This window comes from Engraulis encrasicolus, chromosome 24, assembly GCF_034702125.1.
Source record: "Engraulis encrasicolus isolate BLACKSEA-1 chromosome 24, IST_EnEncr_1.0, whole genome shotgun sequence".
NCBI lineage: Eukaryota > Metazoa > Chordata > Actinopteri > Clupeiformes > Engraulidae > Engraulis > Engraulis encrasicolus.
This window is the reverse complement of record NC_085880.1, coordinates 1540781-1566073: the sequence shown is the minus strand read 5'-3', so window position 1 is coordinate 1566073 and position 25293 is coordinate 1540781. Positions and strand designations below refer to the sequence as shown.

At 41.6% G+C, this 25293-nt stretch overlaps 1 protein-coding gene across 1 annotated transcript; it reads right to left on the bottom strand.

Annotated features, from left to right (window-relative positions):
• Positions 1-991: 991 nt before the first annotated feature.
• LOC134441221 (calpain-2 catalytic subunit-like) lies at positions 992-24574 on the bottom strand. Its single transcript, XM_063191419.1, has 21 exons — positions 24183-24574; positions 23875-23944; positions 21184-21302; positions 20866-20999; positions 18158-18326; positions 17805-17888; positions 17378-17463; positions 15871-15945; positions 15119-15279; positions 13989-14158; positions 12063-12074; positions 7558-7769; positions 7110-7146; positions 6927-6992; positions 6572-6629; positions 5834-5898; positions 5649-5717; positions 4427-4505; positions 1820-1936; positions 1617-1675; positions 992-1409 (listed from the first exon to the last, which is right to left on the bottom strand). Exons 1-21 carry the CDS (start codon positions 24435-24437, stop codon positions 1386-1388), a joined length of 2121 nt encoding a protein of 706 aa, XP_063047489.1. The 5' UTR covers positions 24438-24574; the 3' UTR covers positions 992-1385.
• Between the last annotated feature and the right edge of the window lie 719 nt (positions 24575-25293).

The window sequence follows — 25293 nt, the reverse complement described above, 5'->3', positions numbered from 1 at the left end:
ATGGATGGAGGTGTATTGAGGAGTAAGGGTGGGATGATACTTATAGACGTCTTTGGGTGGGATTCGAACCTGCAACCCTTTGGTCGCAAGACCATCTCCCTTATAGGCCACGGCTGCCATATCCATACAGATGTGCAGTAATGGGCCTATCGGTCCCCATTCTAAAATCTCAAGTTTCTATGGACTCAAAATGTTTCAGGCAATGTTTATTTGCTGGGAGGTAGTGTATTTGGCTCTGCTGTGGCCTGTAGCTCCAGCAGTCAAGAGGCCAGTCCACACTTGCATTTCCTAAACATGCAGATTTTTCCTCATAATGTCCTGGTGAACACAAGCCTATATTTTCAAGTGTTGGTTGCCAGGTAACCCAGAGCCAATGAGATCAGAGACTTACGGCAACTTCCTTATACGGGCAAAGCTACATGGCAGGTTTAACCTGACGAGAAGGAGGATAGAGAGGTCCTAATTTGGCAATAGAGCTCCTGTTACAAGGCAACACCTTCAGTTCTGACAGTCCCAGATTATCATTTTCTCAAGTCTCAAAATCATCCATGATTACGTTGTCAACACATATATGGCACATACGATTGGCGAGAATACTCAAATGAGCTTCCCAGCAGCACCAACCAATTAGTTCCTGATTACGTTCATAGTTCAAATCTCTGCATTTTGCAGAAAGCACATCAGCTTGAGATGAGAACAGAATGTCACACTTAAGACAAATGCACAGCAGCACACACAGCCTATCTATCTCGCCAGATGGATTCTTCACTTGTGTAAGAGTGTGTATGGTATGTCCACACCAGCAGGCTGGGGCAGGCCCAGAAGCAGCAGTGGAATGTGCATAGGCCTTGGCTGCATTGTCCTGTTATGCAGTGGGTGTGCCACACAGCAGTGACTGAGGCAGCGGTGGTGAGACAGAGTTCTTGAAATAGCAACGGAAATACAAGGCACTACTAATGGCTGGAGATATAGACTGAAAGTGAAAATGATATTGTGTGATAGTTCTTTATTTCTTTTCTTCATACACTGACAAAATGGAGAGCAATAGATACTCCATGTAAATCAGCAGGACTCATTTTTTTTTACATGCAGAGTGAATAGAACACAGCAATGTATTAAGAAGAGAGAGACCATACAAAGACACTCAATAGACATGACATAATGCTGTATCAGTTGTAGCATGACTGACAATTACAGTAAGGCATTGTGTGTTGTGGAGGAACCATCTTAACTATGATGAGAGAAGATATTAGAAGATGATGAAGAAGAAGAAGGATGAGACCCAGGGCTGCATAACCTGATACCACCACACAGTGCCTACAGTATTCTGTGGAAAAGGTTTGATTGGAGGTCTGTTCACTGGCCTCCAGTGTTCAAAAAGAGCTCTAGAGCATAGCCACTTCCAGCCACTGTGAAGAAAAAAAAAACAGTCACTCTCTTTAGCACTAATAAATGATACATTTTTATTATGCCATTTTCTTTCTCCGTTTCATTTAAGCCCATCACATATTTTACATGAATGAAAGTGTGTCAAGCTACTGCAGAAAGTGAACTCCTGGATTGCCGTGAATATAAAAACTGAATAAAGTAAAAAGTTAGAACAGTGCTCTTCTTACTTCAAAAAGGCTTAGTTCCACAGTTCCAGAATCATCCTTGTCCAGTACCTTGAATGTTTCTGTTGAGATAAAAAAATACGAAGTGTTATAATGCAAAGCCCAATAATAGCAAAAAAGATGAATTACATTAAAAAAAACTATGTCTAATGTACCAAAACATTCTGTAACACCTGTATGCAGTAATGTTTATAGGCCATACTTACTGAACAGTGATTCCAGGCGGACTAAGCAGCAAACAAAGTTGTCAAAGTCGATGGAGAGACTAGCTTCACTGTAGCGGGCTACAAGGATCTGATGCAGGGGGTTATTAAGAGTGAATCCTACAAAAAAAGACACAGAGAGGACAACCTGGTTAGGAGCAGCAGAATGACAAAGTATAAATGCTGGACAAGAATGGACATTCACATAGATAGATAGTTTGGTATTTGTCCTTTCGGAAAATTGTTCTGTGCCATTTTCAGTGCATCTGATACAATTACAAAGACATGACAATAAACAAGAACACAATAGACAAACACCCCCCCCCCTCCCTCTATAGGACAAGAAGACAGGTTGACAAAAACCCAACTTAAACACAGTAAAGTGCAGTTATTTAGTACCAAAGTGCAATGTGCTATTCAGTCTAAGTTACAGTTGTCTTAGGGCGGAATTCTCCCACCCGCTTAAGTCAAAAAAAGCGCGCAACAGCGCCTCCGAGCTTACTCAAGCCAGTGAGTAAGCGGGGCTTACGCGCAATTTCTTCAGTTGCGCACTTTGGGTGGGGCCAGGCCAAAATCAGGGAGTTTCCCATGTTAATCGATCCTAAGCGGATTCTCCCGTCCACTTACGCGGGTTTGCCTTTACGCGCATCAAAGGGCTGTAGTAAGGTCAAGCGCCACTATGAGGTAAAATGTAATATTGCATTTGATGCTCGCTTGACTGGCATTTTGAACATGTTACACGGTAGGCTATGCTTTGTTGATGTTCCTTACCGTCAGCGTAGTCCAAATCGAAATTCATTCACAGTTCCACATAAACATCCTACATTAATTGTGACAAAATATGACCAGCTGCCCAGAGCATGTTCTCATATCGGTGAACTTACAAACAAAAGCAGGCAATTAATTCATCATGTTGTCCCGACGGACGGTAAAACCAAAAACACCTCGTTGCACCATGCGCAAGTAAGTTGACAAGGCACGTCAGACTAAAAACCGCTGTTCCAGTCGTCCTAACAGCCAAAGTATGCCTATTCAAAAAACAACCGTCACCATTTTACTATGTTGTAGCCACGACGTTAAGTAGGCTAAATGTTTTTTATTGCAACTCCTCCACTTTTGTGATTTATTGGAACTCGTGCATATATGCACGTAGCCTATTAAACTTTCTGAACTGATGCCCGACCTACAAAACCACCACCTACTGAGGTAGGCTACAGGTTGTCCGATCTGTTTTTGTAAGGCAGAAAATATTTCCTGAATGTCATTACAGCTAAACGTAAAAGGGTAGGCCTACATATCAGAGTATGTCTTTGGCATTTCGCATCTGGTCTCTATTACACTCCATCAGCTGCGCGTTTAAGTCCTGGCTTGGCATCGCATGCCCATGTCCAATTAATTCCCATGTCTGCGACAAAATATAAAGTCTCCGTTTTTTCATTACGATCGATTTCCTTGTTCATTCTTCAGCATGCATGTAGCCCAAGTGTAATATGCTGACAGACAGCTGAGATCCACACATTTCCAATGATGTTAATGTCACGTTGCTGTACAGAGAAGCGGAGAAGCACTTTTAAAAGTCAGCAAATACAATGTGTTTGTTACTGTGGGAATTAACTGTGGGAATGATCAGCATTTTAAATCGGTTTTTGATTTCCGGAATTGTCCAGGCAACACGCCAAACTCCATTTTTAACAAAACGTTTCATCATGTTTATTATTTCAATCAACCTGTTGCGCACCATAACGCTCAGCGGAGTTCCCGCCAAAGGTACACATTGCGTTTCCATCTCAATATCTCACCTCCACTACTCGCCTTGTGTTTGTGAAAATGAGCTGAGGTTAGATTTTGAGATGCTTTTGCACGAGGACTTTTGGCACGTGGTTCTAAATTCAAAGTTAAAGTTCAGTTTTGGATCTCAATGGACTGCCGAGGTTTTCACATGGTTGATCTGAAAATCCATGCTCCGTGGTTTCTTTGAAACCACAACTGATGAAGTCGGGGAAGACTCATCCCCCCATTTAGCATATATCACGCCCATGTTGGGCTACGCGCTGTTTTTCGGAGTTAAGCGCGAGGGGTGTGGTAATCTTTCAGAGGGGAGAATGCACGCAGGATCGAAGCGCGTAAAATATGCGTGCGTAAAACAGACTTAAGTGGAGACGGGAGAATTCCGCCCTTATTGAACATGGATATTCTAGTAGGTATAAATGATCTGCGCGCCCTGTTTGTCTTAAATGAAGGCATCCTAAACCTCCTACCTGAGGGCAACAACTCATATGCTTGCTGTAAGGGGTGAACATGCGTTTCTGGTGTGCGGCAGTAAAGCCAGGTCTTTTATGCTCACTGAAATAAAGGCAGTAGTGGGTATAGGTTTAAGATTCAAGATTTTGAAATGGCTATTACTGTATAAGGAGGGGTTGACTCTCAACTGTCCTATCTTGAATAAAAAAAGACATTTAAAAAAAGACATGACTACATTACATTTGAATCTTGAATCTTATAGGCTAGCAAATTCTGATCAATAGGTATATGTTTATCTTTTATCTGTGTGTGTGTGTGTGTGTGTGTGTGTGTGTGTGTGTGTCTCCTTTCAAAGCTTGTGAGCAGCACCTGCTTCCTCCACAGCCACCCTCATCTCCGCAGAGCTCATACATCCAGAGTTGTCTGCATCATGTTCACGGTAGTAGTCCTTTGACACAGAGATCATTAAATCAACACATATTCGTCCATATTTAGTCATCATTAACGTCTTCCGCTATGTAAATGGTTGCCATTCACGTCTCACACAGCGAGTGTCATGTTGACATAAAGAATGCCCATATACAGTTAGAGTCTGCTTTTTTTTCAGTTTCTGCGTGGTCATAAAGGCGTGACTCATGCAGTGCGCAGGTAAACACGGGTCACAGGTGCTACAATAAAAGCCATGTTGCACAATTCTCATTTTGCGACTATACATGGTCTTTGTGTACTATCAGAGAGTCCATGTTTGGGCAGAATAGCAAACTGTTGATTTGTGAGGAAATGCGCGCTGCCCACCATTAGATAGCGTTTGGCCGTCACGGAACTCTTTATTGCAATGCCACCTCAGACACAGTGCGGCAAGACTGGATGGTCCAAGACTAGTCAGTTAATACTCTACTCTACTGTACCTCTGAAGAAGATCTCTAGCAATGCTGAGCATGTACTTTGCTGGACACTCAGATAGATAGGATTATTATTTCTTTGCACTCCACTATAGTTGATTGTGGCATGCATTACTACATTTGAAAATGACACTAATATTACATCTTGGGCCTTTAACAAAAATGTATTCATATTTCCATTTGTATTCATAATTATGAGCTCCACATCCCAGGAAATGGTGCGGGACAAAGGTTGACTGTAGTTTCAGAGAGAGAGGTTCGAAACGTAATCCATCCAGCCATGAAATAATAAAAGAAAACAAAAAAAGGATTTTAAGTGGGCGGACCTCTCTCTCTGAAACTTGTCGTGGGTATTCCTCATTTCTAGATTATACCAAAGATACTTTATATAGGAGGAAAGGACTTTTATTATACTGACTATTACATACAGTGTATGAGACCCTTGTAGCGGTCTCAGTGCAGCTTGGAGCCAATCTTTTTTGCCCCTCCCGAAGTGTGAATCTGCATCCCCATCTTTGCGGTCTGTTCCATCACACACAGGTTCAATAGTGGAACTTAATGAATACTAGCCTGGGAACTCCCATACTGCCTTTAGTTCTACACAATCGCTTCGATCAGAAATCTCACTTGTGATTAGGTCTGGTGTTAACCAGGCAACATGAATGCAACAGTGGCGATCAAGAACTCACCAGATACTTTTGGATTTTTGTCCACAGGATCTTGAATTCTACGATTCCTAGTTTGCCAGATCCATCTTTCTGTAAGAGGCGGGTCAAGGAGTCACACTGATTGAGTTCATAACCATATAGGGCGATCAGTGTGCATCACTACCAACTGTTTTGATATGTGTGTTTTTCAGATGGAAAAAGGATACATCCAGAAGGTTGACCATGTTCCGGCAGGTGGCCAGACTGAACCCACTAGTCTTAATATCCTTACCTGAAAATAAATAAAGATTTAGTTACATGCTATCCCTTTCCTTCAGGTATCTCATTTGTTAAAGAGGAGTGAGTTGCATATCAGACATATTTTATCAGCAAAATCCAGCGGTTCCCAAACTTTTCCCCCTGCGCACCCCCTTGTACATTTCAATGTGGTTCGCGGACCCCCTGAGCGAATATTTTGGTGTGCTGATGACCGCGGAAGTATGGATTCACTGCTTATTCACAGCATATTAAGCACAGTCGTTTTGGGGAATCCTCTTTTCCAATAGTCTTGGAATTAACTACAGAACACTTCAGATGGACCCTTCCAGCATATAATGCACCATAATATTAAAAACTACTTAATGTTCATTAATGCAAGATAAAAACTGACATATCCGCCATTGCTCTACTCAGCTCGCACACCCCCTTATGGCAGGCCGCGCACCCCCAGGGGTGCATGCACCCCAGTTTGGGAAACCCTGCATTAGCCTATAAACAGTCAGCTGTGTGAAGGTTAATGGTTCTTGGTCTTTTGCTTTCCTGGCGTTGACAATCCCAGTCCCAAAGCAGAATTTGACCCCAGTTCTGAATTTGAGTTTGATTTCAATCTCCTGATGACACTACTAGAAAATATCAGTTGTAAAATGTATTGAAAATACTTCATAAAGCAGCACACTTTGACTCACGTTTGGTCACCACCCTATTCAGGATCCTCTGAAGCTCAAAGGCAGAAATCTCACAATCCTGTGAGGACAAGCACAACAAACAAAGTAACCATTTCAAAATATGATTGAGATTGTGAAGAGATCAAGACAAAACAGGAATATATTGTATGAAACATACAAAGTGATTCAAAGGTTGTACGTAGGTCTTGTATGAGGAAAATCACAAATTATGGTATGCGCCATATGACTTGTATATTGGACTTGTATGATGTAGTTTTTTGACCATATATAAAAAAAATCTTTTTTGTATGGGCACCAGAATTATCTATTACAGTGTGTTGTTACATGCAAAGATTTTTGACATTGAAAGTCGTACATGTCCTGCCAGTTGATCAAACAGATTGGAGAATCTGTCGTCGATGTCATCCTCATCAACATGAATCTGGAAATGAAGATTAACAGCATGTGAGAATGTAGCAAGATAGATTTGACCATACCGTAATTTTGACCAGTAAAAACCTGCACATTCAAGAATAAAACCTGTTGTGTAGAAACCTACCTCCTCCACATGGCAATCAATGGGGTCATCAAGCTCCCTATTTACACAAAAACATCAATTTCAGTACAAAATAATTCACATTACTTTGGCTATAACGCTCAACTCAATTAGTCTGTAAAGATTCTCATTCATCCAGGTCTTGCTGTCAAATGATCTATCTGTAAGCAACTAGACTACTTTGAACTTAGAGACATTTCCCTCCTCATTCCAAAGGACCTCAACCAGAAGTGAGTATGCTCCTTGGATGGGGAGTGAAACATATTCACACCTCCTGTTGCTTACAGCTAAATTCTTAGTCATCACAACAGTACAGAGACCACAATGACTCCAGCTATTATTGAATCAGTCTTTCGGAAAGGTAAGCAATGACATAATGACTGATAACCATGACTCCCTCTTGAAGAGGGTTACTGGGCATGTCTGCTGCATGAAAACAAAGGCCACATACTCAAATTCAGCATGCTTCTCAGAGAAGACGCGCACGGCGAAGTCTCCGTTCTTGTTGGGCTCGAAGGTGGAGGGGAGGACGAGGTACTCGCCGGGAGGAAGGCAGAAGCGGCTGCACACCTCCCTCAGGTTGATGAAAGTCTCCGAGCGCGCCTTCGAAGCGTTACGCAAGAAGAAGTTCTTGTGCAGGTGAACCTGCCTCCTTCCTACATACTGGAAGACAAAGAGGGGATGTCAAACTCAGGCTTGGGGGCCACATTTGGCCCGTGGAGTCATTTTATTTAGTAAGCCACTGATTCTTGAGAAAGTGGCTAAAACAGGTTGTAATCTTGAAAGAAAAAAACGAAATGAATTACAAAATAATATGGTATATCCTCGTAGACAAAGGTCTTGGCTTTTCAGAAATGCACAAGGCCAATCTCCCCATTTTCCATTTTTTTCAGAAATCAGGTTTTTCTCCGATCATACCTTGTTTTTTGTCAACACCGTCAGACACAATTAAAAGCAATAAAAAGTGTATTGATTTGGTTGCATATGTATCTGTTTTTTAAGTGATTGTGTGTGTTTTTTGGTTCACACATACGCCTTTAAATGTTGAAAATTCACTTTCATTCTATTTTAATACTGCTTCATGTGTTCTAATTTAAAAATATGTGCTGTCAGACAATGCTTACTTAATGGCTAAATAGATCAAACAATTTTTTGTAATTTCAAAAATATTCGTGTAGGCTTAAATTTGCTATTACTTTGATAATTCAACAACTACAAAGGAAAATGTTGTAAGCACATTCATTTAGAATGTCCAAAACTCCTTCTTACGGTGGTGAATTAAGAACTGATGGCGGTGACAGTAATCTGAAGTTGGTGAAAGTGACCTAATTATTACCTACATTTAGCAAAATAAATAGCCCTCTCAAGTCAATGACATCTAGCATAAACACTTTATTTCTGTGTGTGCACAGTATGTTTGTGCATGTGTTTTTTCTTCATTTGTTAGATACTCTAGGAAGTAGGCCTAGATTATTGAAAATGTGGCATAAACAGGTTTTAAGTTGTTCAAATCCAAAATATAGAGGTGTATTATCATAGATGAACGTCTTGGCTGTGCAGTGAATGTATTGGCCAAGCTCCCCATGTTTTACATTTTTCATAAAATGGGCTCTTTCCTGGTTTTGTCACCAGCGTCAGACAGAATTAGAAGTAAAAAAATAAGTTTACTGTATTTAAGTGAATTACTTTTACAATTCAACATAATTGTAGATACTTATTGGAAGCATATTCTTAAAACTAGTCAAAAACCTGTAAAACACATGCTTTTTTGTGAAGTACATCAGATGTCACCACCGTCAGGTTTTGTGACAAAAAACCCTCCAAATGCACCTCAGTGGAGGCTGGAGTATAAGTTTGGGTCACAATTATTACTAACATGTCTGGTAATGTTTCATTAATTTAGCAATTTAGTAAAATATGGAACAAGATGATGAGCGGAACAAAATCTGACGGTGGTGACATCTGACGGTGTGAGACAAAAAAACACTCTTTTACATATTGTGCATTTTTTGCTCACATTAGCCACTTCGTTTTCGCTCTGTTTCTTAGGGGCTTCATGACGCTTCTGAAAAAGTATATATAATTAACATTAATGTAACAATAATACTATTAAAACCGCCGACGGTGTTGACAGTTTATGGTTGGGACAGTACCAGTGTCCAAACAAATTATCAAATTGAGGAGAAATTAGTAAACTTACAGGAGCTTCAGTGATGGTGAAGTACTCAGTAGATCTAAAGGTTTGAAAAGGGGTCCTAAGTAATGACAATGACCTTGCGCATACCTGATTTTATTGTCTTTTTAAAAAAATCTGACGGTGGTGACTAATATGCTGGACACACTTTGAGCAATCAGAAAATAGTAGTAAATATTGCTTTACACGCACTATGTGCATATCTGCAGAACCACTTCAATATGGACTTTCACATCATGGTGATATTATTCAATAATATCAGTGATTTTTACATTTTAAGTCAATTGAAATGATGATGTCTGTCCTTGGGACAGCTGTTTTTACAGGGTGTGGGCAGGTTTATAGCCATGAAAAGTAATAAAATTACACTTAAATATTTCAAACGACTGTACATTTATGTAACAGACCCCTGTGTCTTTACCTGGATTCATTTTGTTCATGAAAATGTAGTTTATTTTCAACAGAATTGGCAGTTTATTGCAGAGACATGTTTTAGCCGCTTTCTCAAGAATCAGTGAAGCACAAACATTCAAAATGTGTATTACAGTTGACTCATATACACCATTAATACAAGTGAACCAAGAACACCTCACACACATGCACAATTTTAGCCTATTTAAAAAAAAAAAAAAAAAAAGTTCAGCCCCCTAACTTTACTGAATTTGAGTTTGACTACCCTGACATGAACGAAGAAAAAAAACTTTAACTTTGTGACTTTTGCCAACAGAGGGTGCCATTGGTCCAAAGACTTGACATCCTCTCAATGGGTCTGCTGGTTGGTTCGCACAAAAGAGAAGGCTATGATTGTAACAAGACTGTAAAAGATATATCCCTTGGGCCAAGAACCTGACGTATAGCATAAAAGTCTTGCTTGTTGTATGATTGTATGAAATTGAGGTTGTTATCGTTTTAAAGGGTATATCTAAGGTTTTCATTCACAGGCACATTATTGAAAGTCATCCCTCTTAATTCTGTGGTGAACAGTGACCCCTGTGGTTGGTACTGGTCTCTGGTCTAGCCCATGCAGTGTATTTTTACCTTCGCCAAGACAAAGTCGGCGAAGGTTATGTTTTGACCGCTGTGTATTTATTTATTTATTTATTTATTTATTTATTTATTTGTTAATATGTTTGTATGTACTTCGTATAACTCCGACAGAACTGAGACGATTTGTATTAAATTTGGTGGGATGATTGGTCATGACCCAAGGAACAATCAATTAGTTTTTGGGAGTGATTGGGTCAAAGGTCAAAGGTCAAGGTCAAAATGTTTGTTTGTACATCGTATAACTCAGACAGAACTGAGCCGATTTTTATGAAATTTGGTGGGATAATTGGTCATGACCCAAGGAACAATCGATTAGTTTTTGGCAGTGATTGGGTCAAAGGTCAAAGGTCAAAGGTCAAGGTCAAAAACGTAAATTGAGCCGATTTTTATGAAATTTAGTGGGATGATTGGTCATGACCCAAGGAACAATCGATTACTTTTTGGGAGTGATTGGGTCAAGGGTCAAAGGTCAAAGGTCAAGGTCACGAAAAGGTCAAAAAACGTACATTGAGCCGATTTATATGAAATTTACTGGGATGATTGGTCATGACCCAAGGAACAATCGATTACTTTTTGGGAGTGATTGCGTCAAAGGTCAAAGGTCACGAAAAGGTCAAAAACGTAAATTCAGCCGATTTATATGAAATTTACTGGCATGATTGGTCATGACCCAAGGAACAATTGATTACTTTTTGGGAGTGATTGGGTCAAAGGTCAAGGTCAAGGTCACGAAAAGGTCAAAAACGTTTTTCTTTGCCAAGCACTATATGCCAGAACAACGCTCTGAAGATGGCCAGAAAAAAATAAGTGGCGTAGGCGAAGGTTTGCGCTCTACCGAATGCCCATTCTAGTTTTTCTTATGCATCCATCGCAAGCACACCTTGACTTCCTTCTGAATTGGAACCACTCGCAAAAAAAGAATGTCTAAACAACCCACATGACACCACACGTTCTCTTCACCAAAATACCAAGAACCAAATTGAGGGGCAAGGGGGAGGGGGACACAGACCCCCCTGTGTGGACCTGATACCCCGAGGGCACAGTCGAGTCACTGACAAGAGATTGAAAGACATCTCTTTTTTTATTTACCTCCGCCAAGGAGGTTAGGTTTTCGGTCGTGTTGGTTTGTCTTTTTGTTTGTTTGTCTGTCTGTCTGTCTGTCTGTCAGCAGGATTTGGGAAAAAAAATGTCATTGAAAATGACAAAAGAAACAAGCGATTAAATTTTGGTGGTAATTCGAATCACAATGTGGATCCAGGAATTTTTAAAAAGATTCTACATCATTGCGGGATATGGCGAATTTTGACATCCCAGATTCTAACTCCACAAAAGAAGCAGAAAGGTCAGCACTCTGAGTGCATTTCTAGTTTCTGTTTGTTTAACCATTAATCTATTTTTAATAACTACCTTGCTGTTACTCTATTATTTGTTCTTGTTTTATCAACCCCTTTTGGTTTATATTCCTCTTCTCACTATCTTCACTGAGTTCAGTAGATTGCTTTCTCTTAATTCCCGCAGAAGGTATTCAGATGTGGCCTGGCCTGGGCCTGCCCATTCCTCCTGTGATGCTGCTGTCATTCCTTGTCCCGATAGCCAGGCTAATCAAGGGATACTTACACGGCACTATCATTTGTCATGCCAGTTCACTTTCACAAACCAACTTCCTTATGTAAATGCTCTTCATAATAATTATCAGCCTCCGTTTTTATACACACCTCGTCTGGCACCTGGAAAGAGAAGAAGAAAAAAGACCATAAGCAAATGGATATACAGTGCCCTCCATAATTATTGGCACCCCTGGTTGAGATGTGTTAAAAGCCTTAAAATAAATTCAGTGTTTATTGCAGAAGAATACTGTCACACTGAAAATTGTAGAAAAATGTAGCCTTCAACTCAAATGAATTGTAAGAAAATAAAAAAATCCCTGACTAAAAAATAATTATTTTTTCATTAAATCACCTGTTCCACAATTATTGGCACCCTTAACAATTCCCAGGAAATAAATATAATTGAAGCATTTCTGTCATTTCTACAGTAGTTTACAAAGTTTACCAGAGTATGTTGGAACATTTAATTAGTAATTCATCACTTCCTGTTTCCCTGGGGTGTAAATATGACGTGACACCGAGGCCATTTCTCTTATCCACTCTTAAACATGGGAAAGACAAAGGAACACAGCATACAAGTGAGGCAGATGTGCGTCGACCTTCACAGGTCAGGCAGAGGCTACAAGAAGATTGCCACTCAACTGCAGCTGCCCATATCCACTGTGAGAGGAATAATTAAGAAGTTCAAAACAACTGGAACAGTGGTAAACAAGCCTGGACGAGGACCCAAGTTTATTTTGCCACCACGCACAGTGATGAGGATGGTAAGAGAAATCAAAAGATCTCCAAAGCTCACTGTTACAGAATTACAACAAATGGTAGCATCCTGGGGTCACAAAGTCTCCAAATCAACCATCAGGCGCTGTCTACACGCCAACAAGCTGTTTGGGAGGCATGCACGGAGAAAACCTTTCCTCACTCACAATCATAAACGCAAGCGTCTGGAGTTCGCCAAGCGGTATTGGGGCTTCAACTGGGACCGTGTGCTTTGGTCAGATGAGACCAAGATTGAGCTTTTTGGCAACAAACACTCTAAGTGGGTCTGGCGTACCACGAAAGATGTGCATGCTGAAAAGCACCTCATACCCACTGTGAAGTATGGGGGTGGGTCAGTGATGCTGTGGGGCTGTTTCGCTTCCAAAGGCCCTGGGAACCTTGTTAGGGTGCATGGCATCATGAATGCTTTGAAATACCAGGACATTTTAAATCAAAATCTGTTGCCCTCTGCCCGAAAGCTGAAGCTGGGTCGTCACTGGGTCTTTCAGCAAGACAATGACCCTAAACATATGGCCAAATCTACACAGAAATGGTTCACTAGACACAAAATCAAGCTCCTCCCATGGCCATCTCAGTCCCCTGACCTCAACCCCATTGAGAACCTGTGGGGTGAGCTGAAGAGGAGAGTACAGAGGAGAGGACCCAGGTCTCTGGATGATTTAGAGAGATTCTGCAAAGAGGAATGGCTGAAGATCCCTCTTTCTGTCTTTTCCCATCTTGTGAAACATTATAGGAGAAGATTAGGTGCTGTTTTGTTGGCAAAAGGGGGTTGTACAAAATATTAACACCAGGGGTGCTAATAATTGTGACACACATTATTTGATGTCAAATAATTATTTCTTTATGTGGGATTTTTTCCCCACTGAATAAATGCACTTGTATTGAAGGTTGGATTTTTCTCTTTTTTTCCATTAAGGTCCCATATTATTTAGAAAAAAAAATAAAATAATTGGAAGCTAAAAAACACATCTCAACCAGGGGTGCCAATAATTATGGAGGGCACTGTATTGATGCAGAATGATTGTTAAATGGCTTGTTTACGTTAAACATCCAATTAACCATTTAAATCCTAATTTCTTATATCAAGGAAATTTAATTTTCTGAACCTTAAACTAATGTTTCTGGAGTTATCCCAGTGGTTTAACTACTTCTTAAAGAGTGAATTAATTTCTTCTGCCATTTAGGTGCTATGTTTGGAGGAGCCATCTCTCTCTGCAGTTTGACTGAGAGATTGTTCTGTGTCTATTGTAGTCCTACCTCGTAGATGGCGAAGCCGATGGTGTGCATGTCCTCGCCCATCTTCCTCATCTTCCTCCTGTTCTTCTGGATGAGGCCCACGATGAAGGTGCAGCCGGCCTCGTTGTCGTCCGGGTCGTCATCCTCCTCCTCCAGCTTAATCACAAACTGTGGATTCTGCCAGAAGGTGTCTGAAGTACGGTAGGATGGCATAAAAAAAACTTGAGGAAGGCCATACGGGCCGAAACATTGTTTTCTAAATAAATTGCAGCACGATGGACAAGAGTGTGCGGTATCTTCTTCTCAAAAACTGATCTTGCACCCGCTACCTGCACCTCGAAACCTCTGGTGTGCGTTGGTTTCCTCCTTCAAAAGGATGGCATCACAACACATTTTAGTTAAAGTCAGCAATAACCTCAGACGACTGCTGAGATTGAAGTCAGTAAGGGTTCATAAAGGTTGGAGCAGGCTTCACTTAAATGTTTTTTCTTCTTCTTTCAGGGTGCTGCTGACCAAAATAACCTATAGCAGCCTTCCTCAGTCACACTGTAGTAACAGTGTGGTAAAAATGTTAAAAAGTTGATGCATGGTGCAACCTTTCCTTCTAAATTTTCAAAGTTAGTTAGCTAGTTTAAAGCTCAAGTCAGCAAATACCGTAGTTCTCTTTTTAAAATAATCCCTGGGACTTTCGGTGGTGCCATGATAAGAGATGACAGACAGGGCTTTAAACTGAGGAGCCGCGGCCCTACCGTGGCCTAACGGTGGGGCACTGGGCCACCGTGCCGCCGACCCGGGTTCGATTCCAGCCTAGGTCATTAGCCATCCTTCTCTACTCTCTCTACTCACTCATCTAATGTCCATATCTCAACTGTCCTGTCTCCAAAAATAATAAAGGCTTAACATTTTTTTGTATGGATTAAATGTTTTTATTTTTTTGTTTTTCGTGGATTCTCTAAGAAGCATTTTCATTGGAATACATGAATTACCAATTACTAATTCATTAATTAATTTATGGGCATTAGCGTGGTTATACCCCCTGACATCTGAGCTAAAAAAAATGTCATTGACCCATATGCTCTTGAATATCCTCACTCATTTCGAGCAAGATAAATAAGGCATCTCTGCTCTCCTCCACTTCTGCTACTACTCACTTGGATAGTTCCTGCAGCCTCCGGCAGTGGAGCCCCTCCTCCAGGTGCCCTCGTACTTGGACAGGGACCACTTCTCAAACCCATCATCCGTCAGAGCATCGGGAGTGAGATTACAGATCTCAATACGAGAGTAGTGGCGCTTCCAGTCAGAGAAAGACATCCTGACATGCACACATACCGAAAGAGATCATTAGATCAAAGCTAAAATCCGTTCTGTTGTGGAGTACATGGCCGTAACTACCATTGAGGACACAGTGGTCATGTCCTCTGTATTTGTTTTCAGAATTCAGAAATGTAAAATTTATCCACAATGAAAATCGATCTATGATCAACAATGGTAAATTCAATCTGTAAACGCAACCCCCTATTCACATTTATTTGCCTCAAACACAACCCATATTTTTTAATCCACAAGTTGAAATACCCGAACTATAGACTATTATTAGAATATTAGGAAACTTCACAACAGTCAGTGGTGCGTGAGTCATGGATACACATTGCAAGGAAAGGGTTCTTTGCAAACATTACGGAGCGCATTCTCATGGTAGTGATTAATGAAATCAAACTCAGGAGTTTGAGGCTTTCTTAATGTACCGTATGCAGTACAGCGTGCAGTATTTGACCTCAGTATTTGAAAATGTCTCGTTATGGCGCTGGTGCAATATACTATATGCTTTATTTTTTATTTTTTATCTGACACAGCTTTACTTCCTGTCTCTCCACGTGGGTTTGACCAATAAGGATGCACCTACCAGAACTCCCCATCCTCTGAGGCGTTCTTCAGTCTGGAGCGGTCCTCATCACTAACAGACCGCCATTCAGAAGACCTGCAGGAGGAGAGAGAGAGAGAGAGAGAGAGAGAGAGTGAGAGAGAGAGAGAGAAAAATCAGTATCAGCGTCAGTGTCAGTGATTTGTCTCTACCCTATGGTCAAATGACATAGGAGAGGGCAGGTCAGCTAATACCGGTAGTTCTTTTCATGTATTATGTTTTCACTTCTCCTTTTCAGCAGGTGAAGTTCGATTGAGATGCTGAATCTATTTTCACATGGCATCTCGACTTCACTGGAAAGCTGCCCAGATGGCTGATTGAGAGCTGGTTGGGTGATTTTATCTTTGTGTAACTTGGTATGATGCGCCCTGTCCTTACATGCTGTTCTCTGTGTAAGCCCCAGTAGACAAGTGTACACATTTATCCACGGGAATGTATGCAGAGCATTAATGAAGATGTTCACAACCAAACGCAAAATGCAACAAAGGAACAAAGGAACACCCAGATTAGTCATTTCAGTGGTTCCCCATATATTAAGTGAAACACCCATCCCTTGCACAGTTTTGTCAGTTGTACAAAGCTATGCAAATGCTATGGGTGTTTTCTGTCCTGGACGGTATGTGGGTGGAGCACTCGTCATACAGGTTTACACAATACGATTCTCATGCATACTCTATGGCAACGAACACATGCACTTACTCACCAGCCAATTATGCAAGGCATGCGTCATATTCAGAGCAGGCCATAACAACCATGCTACACAATATTTTAGACAATCCTGTGGCACAAATAATGTCTGCCTACAATACATTTGCCTTTTTGCTTTCATTATATGTGGCCTTTGGATTGTACAACAACAACAAGACCTTAACATAATACTGGAGGCTTGGAAGAGGTCTGCAGTCTACGAGTGTTCACGTTACTATTCGTTCTTATTGTTACTGGAGCCAAATAGCTGCTCTGTGCATTGTGTAGAGCAGTGGTTCTAAACCTTTTTTTCTTAAAGCACGCCCTTACATGTGCTTGAGACAAACTGTGCACCCCCCACTCAAACGTCTACACATACGTGCTAAAAATTGATGAAAGTGATTCATTACAATGACTCTTGCTCAAGACAATAAATAACGTAATGAATTTACATTGTGACCAAAGCGTGTTTTAATTTGGCCTAAATACAGCATGTTAACAAGCAGAATTTTGGTCACAACCTCAAAGCAGGCAAAATTCCACAGACAATATCTGCCGCACCCCGCCGGGTTAAGAACTAGAACCTCTACTGTTGTAGTAGACAAATAAAAAAATCTTGAATCTTGAGTACCTGTCACTTAATTATTATTATTTTTTTATTTTATTTTATTATTATTATTATATTTTATTTACCATCCAATACAGCACAGAGCAGTTGCAATCCCCATTTCACTGCCAATTGTGCTTGCATAAGGAAGCATGTGACAAATAAAAAAAATCTTGAATCTTGAATCTTGAGTACCTGTCACTCCAGGCCCCAGTCCACTCCACCTGGCCCCAGGGGTTACGTATGCGGATGAGTTGTACTCTCTCACCTCTGTAATCCACCTGGACATCAAAACACACACACACGCACACACGGTTACTCACATAGCCTATATGCATTGCACGCACAAACACATTGAGGTACTGTATATATCACTTTGTCACCATCACAAAATGTGACTGTACACAAAGCTATTGCAAATTATTTCCTGTTTCTCTGTTTCTGTTTTTTTCATAGATTCTGGTCTGGATTAGTTTACATAGTTAACGAGTTCCCAGAGGGCAGGTTTATCCCATGTCTTGTGATGTGGGAAGACATTTGGCTGACCATTTTGTCTCTGATGCAAATGTAGGAACGTTGAAATATTTAAAACTTTAATACAGGGCGTGTGATGTGTGCTCACCTCATCCGCTCCAGTCACAGAATATGCGTGTCCCTTCACCAGCTTCTGGGACGTGATGGCTTCTGAGTCATGTTGGCTGGTGATCTGTGTAGAAGGAAGACGGACAGTGTGGATCAACAAAACAAAGTCATAAAATAATCATGTAAAAAAACGGCAACCATCTTTTTAAGAAATACCAAAAGTAATCCATCAAGGATTTAAAATTGGTTTTCAAATTATACAGAAGAAAGAAATAAAGAAATAAAGGAAGAAAGGAAGAAAGAAAGAAAGAAAGAAAGAAAGAAAGAAAGAAAGAAAGAAAGAAAGAAAGAAAGAAAGAAAGAAAGAAAGAAAGAAAGAAATATGGAACATACATCAATGGAACAGCCAAGTAAGGAGCCTCGGTTCAGTGCTTTCTTGATGATCTTGAAGAGGTTCGGTCCAGCTTTCCTGAGCTCATGGACCTCCGCTATGCCCCCGGTGAAGTCCTCAAACCCTTCAGTGGTGGAGCCTCCAGACAGGGCCTCATAGCAGCCATTCAGCCTGGAGAGCAAAAAAAACACATCTCACTCTGTGTTTCTACACTTTTCACTTTTCAAGTCAATCCAGTCGACTTCATAATGTCCGTTTCTTCATATGCACAGTGACAGGACATACAAGGATACTGAAATCACGTTTCTCTCTATCCCATGCAAGGACATAGACATATACAGGACCGAAATTAACAGGTCAGACATTGAAGTGCAAGACGGGACCAATAACAGAGTGTAACAAGTAATACACAGTTTGGAGTAGTTCAGTCCAGGGCAGTCCTATGGGTCAGATCATAGCAGCAGCAACAAGAAGCAGCATATTGTGAATTGTGGTCTTCTATGGGGCAGCCGTGGCCTAGTGGTTAGAGAGTTGGTCTTTCAATCTAGGGGTTGCCGGTTCGAATCCCCCCTGACCTCTCCCTACACCTCCATCCATGGCTGAAGTGCCCTTGAGCAAGGAACCTAACCCCACATTGCTCCAGGGACTGTAACCAATACCCTGAAAAATAATAGTTGTGAGTCGCTTTGAACAAATGAAAGCGTCAGCTAAGTGAAATGTAATGTAATGTGAATTGTATATTTCAGGGCCCAAGACAGTGCAAGGTTTTTAGTTCAGAATCAGATTGAAGTTGCAAAGTCACATAGCGCAGTTTCCGAGTGCATTTTTTACATATTTTTTCCTTAAGTTAAGGACATAATTCATGATACTGTACTGGGTTTGTTCGTGATGAAGCAGTGATGCTTTTGCTATGCTGCGCGGCATGCACACTTTTCCAGTTTGATGCATTCTGGTTAGAAACTAACCAGAATGCACCAAACTGACAAAGTGTGCATTCGCATCACGAATTAACCCACAGTATGTTAATGATGTAATAACGCAGTATTCATGGACCAATCTGGGGTTAGGCACACTTCTGCCATGAAATATCCAGTGCATGTGAAGAAATCATAAACACTTTGACTTTTTGACTTTGAGTGGGGCTGGGGCACCAGCAGTATGGCCTCCACAAAATCATTTTAGAGGGGCAGCTGTGGCTTAATGGTTCAGGAAGGTGGACTCGGTGGTGGCCATACTGCTGGATTAGGGGGTTGCAAGTTCGAATCCCACCCTTACCTCTCCCTACGATTCATCCATGGCATCCTTGACCAAGGCACATACCCGCAAGTTGCTCTACAGTAGGGACTAATGAATACAGTGTAAATAACTGTAAGTCGCTTTGGATAAACGTCAGTCAACTGTAATGTAATGTAATTTTGAATCAGATATTTTTGGGCTTTTTATGCCTTTATTGTGACAGGACAGTTACAAACCCAGGCTGGAATCGAACCCAGGTCAGCGTATAGTAACCCAGTGCCCTACCGTTAGGACACAGCAGGGCCATGTCATTTTTAATCAGGACAGGAGTAAACCATACAATCCCAAGAGCACCACCCTAACCAAGACCAAAGATGCCTCAACTAAAGTATGGGTCCATCTAATTATCTCTAAACTCCCATCCTCGGCTTGTGCTTGTGGCCTCATGCTTCAGTGACACTCTGCCTCCATAGAGAAAACAGTAGTTTCTCTGCTGTCAGCCTAGGCCTAACAACTTTTGGGAGAATTTCTCCCATTCAACATCTAAATTTCAAAGGATAAAATTACCTTTGAATTGTGCTTTTGCAAGACATTGATAAATAATATAATCAATGATGTCTGTTGTCGTATTGCAAGAGGCTCACAAGCAGAAGGGGAGGACGTAAGGTAGATATTAAAATGGACCCCTTGTCTTTTTATGGATTGCTCTCGATATCAACCAAAGGAAGTAGATTGAATAAGACAGTGGTTCTTAACCTGGGATGCGGGCACCCCCTGGGGGTGCACCAGAGATTTCTGGGGGTGCGCAGAATTTTCTTCGTGTTTAGGTTGTGACCAAAATTCTGCTCGCAAACATTATAATTAGGCCAAATTAAAACATGTTTTGGTCCCCATGTAAAGTCATAAAAGTATTGATAAATGTCTCAAGCAAGAATCATTGTAATTAATCCTTAAATATATTTTTTATGGCATATACACATGTAGAAGTTTGGGTTGGTGGTGTGGTGCGCGGCTTGTCTTGGGCATGGGTAAAAGGGTGCGTGAAGAAAAAAAGCTTAAGAACCACTGGAATAAGACATTCCCGGAAAATGCATTGGGCACGGTGTAGTACAGAAAATCGGAGGCGAGTCCTGAGGACACGAGCAGTGTCATGGTGGATGAAAAGGTGATTCCGATGCACTTGGGCAGTACAGTGCCATAAAATGGACCAACTTTGGTTAACTCATCATTAACATCCGGACATCCTCTTTCGACTGGAGCCGGAACTCACTTTGCCCACAGTGCAATTCCAATTTTGGACATCCAGAGTCACCACAGTAGTCACTTTTTTTTATCCATCATGGCATTGCACTTTATCGTGTACTGACAGTAGTAGAAGAAAGTGAGCAGAGTCAGAGGAGCGTCCGTGGCCATACTACACATTTATGACTTCCTTGTTTTGTCTTATTCTGTACGGTGTTTGATATCAACTCACTTGGCATAGGCCTTCTCCAACAGGGCGCTCCAGAACTCTGAATTGGCCGCTGAGTGAACGAACAACAGTTCTCCATCTCTGGCGGGCAGACGGTCGTCAATCACCACGTCCACCCATTCTCCAAATTGCCAGAACTGCAACAACACGCCAGACAAGGCAGATTATGATAGGTGGTGATTTTCAGCTCACCACCATGGTACAGTTATACACATGTACACTCACAGTAGACATGTCATACAACTCTTGGTGTTAAAAAAAAAACATGAAGGATGGAAAAGCAGAAGAGGAAGCGTGCTAGTGTTTTGAACAAACGCATACCTCAAAATGGAATATTCCGGCGTATCCATCCTCAAAGCTCTGGTCATGAGGGACGACCCGTGCCAACACCTGCTTGTTGAGGGTCAGAGAAGCAATGGCGGCTAGGAGCCAGCAATCACCTGAGGAAGGGGGAGAGGAACGTCTCAGTAAATGCAATTCAAGGCAAGTATTGCATTACACTTAGCCACTTTATCAAAAGCGACTTACAGTTACATATTTAGGTACAGACTATGGATTAGATTGGGTCCCTGGGCCCAGCCGTGGCTGAAACGGTTGGGCACTGCACTGTCACATCAGGGACCCGGGTTGGATTCTGACCTGAGGTCATTTCCCGAACCACCCATTTCTCTCACGTCGCCCACTCATTTCCTGCCCCACTCTTCACTGTACTGTCCTAATAAAGGTGACCCCCCCAAACACACACACACACGAAAGCATAAACAAACAAACAAATTCTATACAGTATAGACTGTATATTTATATACAGTATATAAAGATGGAGCAATGTGAGGTTAGGTTCCTTGATCAAGTTCACTTCAGCCATGGATGACGATGGAGGAGACCACCCACATTACTTTTTAATGGTATGACCTGCCTCAAGCAACTTCTATGAACTGAACAACCTGTTAAAGCTTCAAACATTTCCTCTGTAAAAACCAAACTCATAGCAAGCAAGTGCATGCATGCCTTGCAACTGTGCAGCACACAGTTGCTTTACTGGATCTCTAAGATACTATTGAAATTTGTGAATGCAAATGATAGGCCAGTAGGACTGGGAGTGACACACAAGCAGACTATTCCACCAATGCGTCATGACTGGGCTTTAAAACAAACAATTAACATGACCGATAACTGACAATGTTTGAACAGAATGTTCAAGCTCAGCTATTCGAATGATATTTGTGGAATCATCTGCAAAAACACATGAATTGCCTGTAAAATGCAACGGGCTGTAAATGCTAATGTTAATTGGTCTAATTCATACAATGTTGGCACCACCTGACTTCAGCTAACATGTGCATGTCAGTGACCCAAACACTGACCAGCACAAATAAAAATACATACAGTATGTTTTCTAAAAATTCGACAATATCATACACTATTTAATGTGTCATTTGTGTGTCTTTTTTCAGAAGAAACAGTTTGCCCAAAAAGTGATTCTAAATAAGTGAATTCAAATAATTCAAATTTCTTCTTGGCTCATCAAGACAAGTTCATCCTATGGAAAATTCCATCCCCACCCCAACTTAAGTCTCGCTGTGACTGCCTATAGCAGTGACCCACACGGCTTATTATGACAACCAGAGTGCAGTTGTGTGTTCCAGGTGAGGAGGTGGCTGCAGTATGAATGAATGGCTTCACAAAAGAAACTGGAGAACGAACACACACACACACACACAGGCACACACACACACACACACACACACACACACACACACACACACACACACACACACACACACACACACACACACACACACACACACAACACAAGAGACTAGAGGGTGGAGTAAGCAACTGAGTCTCTCAATATAATGTACCCAGGAGATGTAAAAACCTTGCCCTTCTTGTTATTGTCCAATTTGACATTAACTTAAATATTTGCTTTACGATGAACACAAAGTGATGGATAAAGAAACAAGAGAAGTTAAGTTAAACAAAAAAAGTAAAAGAGGGAGGCTTGCTCTTTTGGCGAATCCGCTTTCAAAAGGCTTTTGTCGGCACAGAATCACCTGTCAGAGAAACCTGAGGAACCTGCATGTGGCATTCCTAGCTTATTTACACAATAGGTAACTGGGCTATTCAGCAGAGCTAAGGAGCCTCTTCAGAGCCAGGTTTACCAATAAGCAGGCTAGGCAGTTGCCTCAGGCCCCACCAAATTTGCCCCGTTGCATTATTATTATTTTTTTAAATTATACTACAATCCAGTAAGTGTTTTTTGGGAGATTATTGACATGTGACAGTTTTGTTACTTTATATTATCACATTTTTTGCAGATCAATCATTTTATTTAGCTTTAGACTTTGATATATATGGCATTAAAGTCATAGTAACTCATTTTCAACAGCAATGCAGTTACTGCCTTTTTGCCTTGTAGGGCAGCGCTGCTGAGCTGAGGCTCCTGATGGCCTGTGGCGTTCCTCAGCTCCCACTCATGCTCATTCCACTCTGCTGAGCTCATGACACTGCCCGACTAGACAGTCTTCAGCTGGGTGTGACAGCCAGGTATGGCGCACCGCCCCAGGCTGTCAACAATGACACAAACAAGATCAGCTGCATGAATGTGGTGTAGTTTGTGCACGCATTACTGGTATGAGTGGAGTAAAGTGTCCTCACCTTACACAAAAGACTTAACTTTTGGAAGTTCAGCAGCAGAAAGCATTATGCTTGTTTACAGGGCTATTCCATAGGTTGATCCATGAAAAAAAACATTGGGCTAGCAAGTCAAAACTATCTTTTTGCTGGGGTTTTGCAAAGGAAAATCGGTGTGAAAGGAAAATTACTTGGATGAGACATCAGTGGCCCTTCTGGTGTTTGTGGATATCCCCTTGCAGAGTTTATCGTGTCTCAGACTACAGACTAAAAACACTACATGTGACATATACAGGCAGCCTGAATATTAGTCCTAGAGCTACAAAGAAAACCTGATGCCACATTAGCATTAGATGGCCTAGTCGTAATAATCCTTACCAAGGGCTCCCTGGCAGATGTCTGTCCTGGTGGCATCTTCCTGGATAAATTTTGGGTTGCGGGTAAGCTCCTGGGCAACAAATAATGAACGTAAAATAGACAATTAAACACATAGCATAGAATGGAAATCCACACAAGATGCCAACTCCATACTGTAGCATAAGATTCCATCTTCCTGGTGCAAACAGGTACAAATCCACCTGAAATAGATAGCCTACTCGACTGTGGGGGTGGCAGCCTTATCAGCAATGTATCAAAGCGCCAGGAAACAAATGCCAAACTTGTCCTTGTCCTAAAACTTGTCCTACCGTTGGTCGCTGCCAGGTCACGCCACGAATTTTATATGACCCTGGTCCAAGCTCGTTAAATCCAAGAGAAGAGGCTTCCGCTTCAAAAGTTTCATCCTCGAACAGGCGCCCTGTCTCAAGGCAGTGCCTTCTCAGCGCTTCGTAATCCTGGTTCAGGTATTTGACCGCATGGGCATTCGTCCCGATGCCTTGAGCCTTCTCCCGGTCGTGTTGGAGCTTCGATGCCACCCCTGACATGGTTGTCGCTGTTATCATTATGTCAGGATAATTGTTGTTGTTGGTGCCTATGTAGTTGTCGGAGCAGCTCGTTAGACAGCACAACAAAAGGTGTAATCAGCAAGGTGGCGGAAACAAGTGACACCGCCTCCGCTGTCGCGCTGTCCTGTGCGCAGGTGAACAGGTGTGCATTTCTCTGCAAATACCTCACCCTCCTGTTCCCAGCCTCACCTTTCAGCTGCTGGCGACTCTGTTCATCACTCGCAGGCGAAATAACATTTTAAAAAACGGGCTTTTATTTTCACTGCACTGCTTTTTATTCTGCAGTAACCAAAAATATGCAGTTTTGATAGTGAAACACAAAAGGTAGTAGCCTTAGCCTATAGCCCATTTTTTCACAGTGATTCACAGTTTAGTGAGCAGGTCAGGTGAAGGTAGGCCTACTGTATATTTCTGAAAATTCCCATCCCTCCTTTTGTGTGCTCACAACTCTGTTCCTCACTTCCCAGATAATGGTCTTAACAATATTTCAGGTGTGACAAAATAATAGGCCTAGGCTATTTGTTCAGGCTTTGTCATAAAAATGAGAATAGCATACAAATATTATTACTTTTGAAATTGCTCTCTTTCCTTCTCTCTCTCTCTCTCTGGGATGATGTGTGCAGATGATGGTGGCCCTCCTCCTAAGGTATATCTGCTTCTTTGATGATGATGGTGGAAAGAGCTCTCCTCCTAAGGTGTGCATCTTTGGGAGTGTAGCCCAATGTGCCTCTGAGTCTGCCCAGCAGAATCCCCTCAATCCCTCAGAATGTCCATGCATGACCCCTCAAGGTGTTTTCCATTCCCCCTACTCTGTGTCCCCTCTTGTTACGTGATGGTAAAATTATGGTATTTA

Bases quoted from the DNA above. Each gene is read 5' to 3' on its own strand.
- LOC134441221 (XM_063191419.1), bottom strand. From the start codon at position 24,437: ATGATAACAGCGACAACCATGTCAGGGGTGGCATCGAAGCTCCAACAC. The intron at 15,280-15,870 runs GTAGGTGCATCC...TGTGCATGTCAG, and splicing joins TCAGAGGATGGGGAGTTCTG to GATGTCTTTCTCTGACTGGA. The intron at 1,410-1,616 runs GTAAGAAGAGCA...TTTTCTTCACAG, and splicing joins TGGAACTAAGCCTTTTTGAA to TGGCTGGAAGTGGCTATGCT.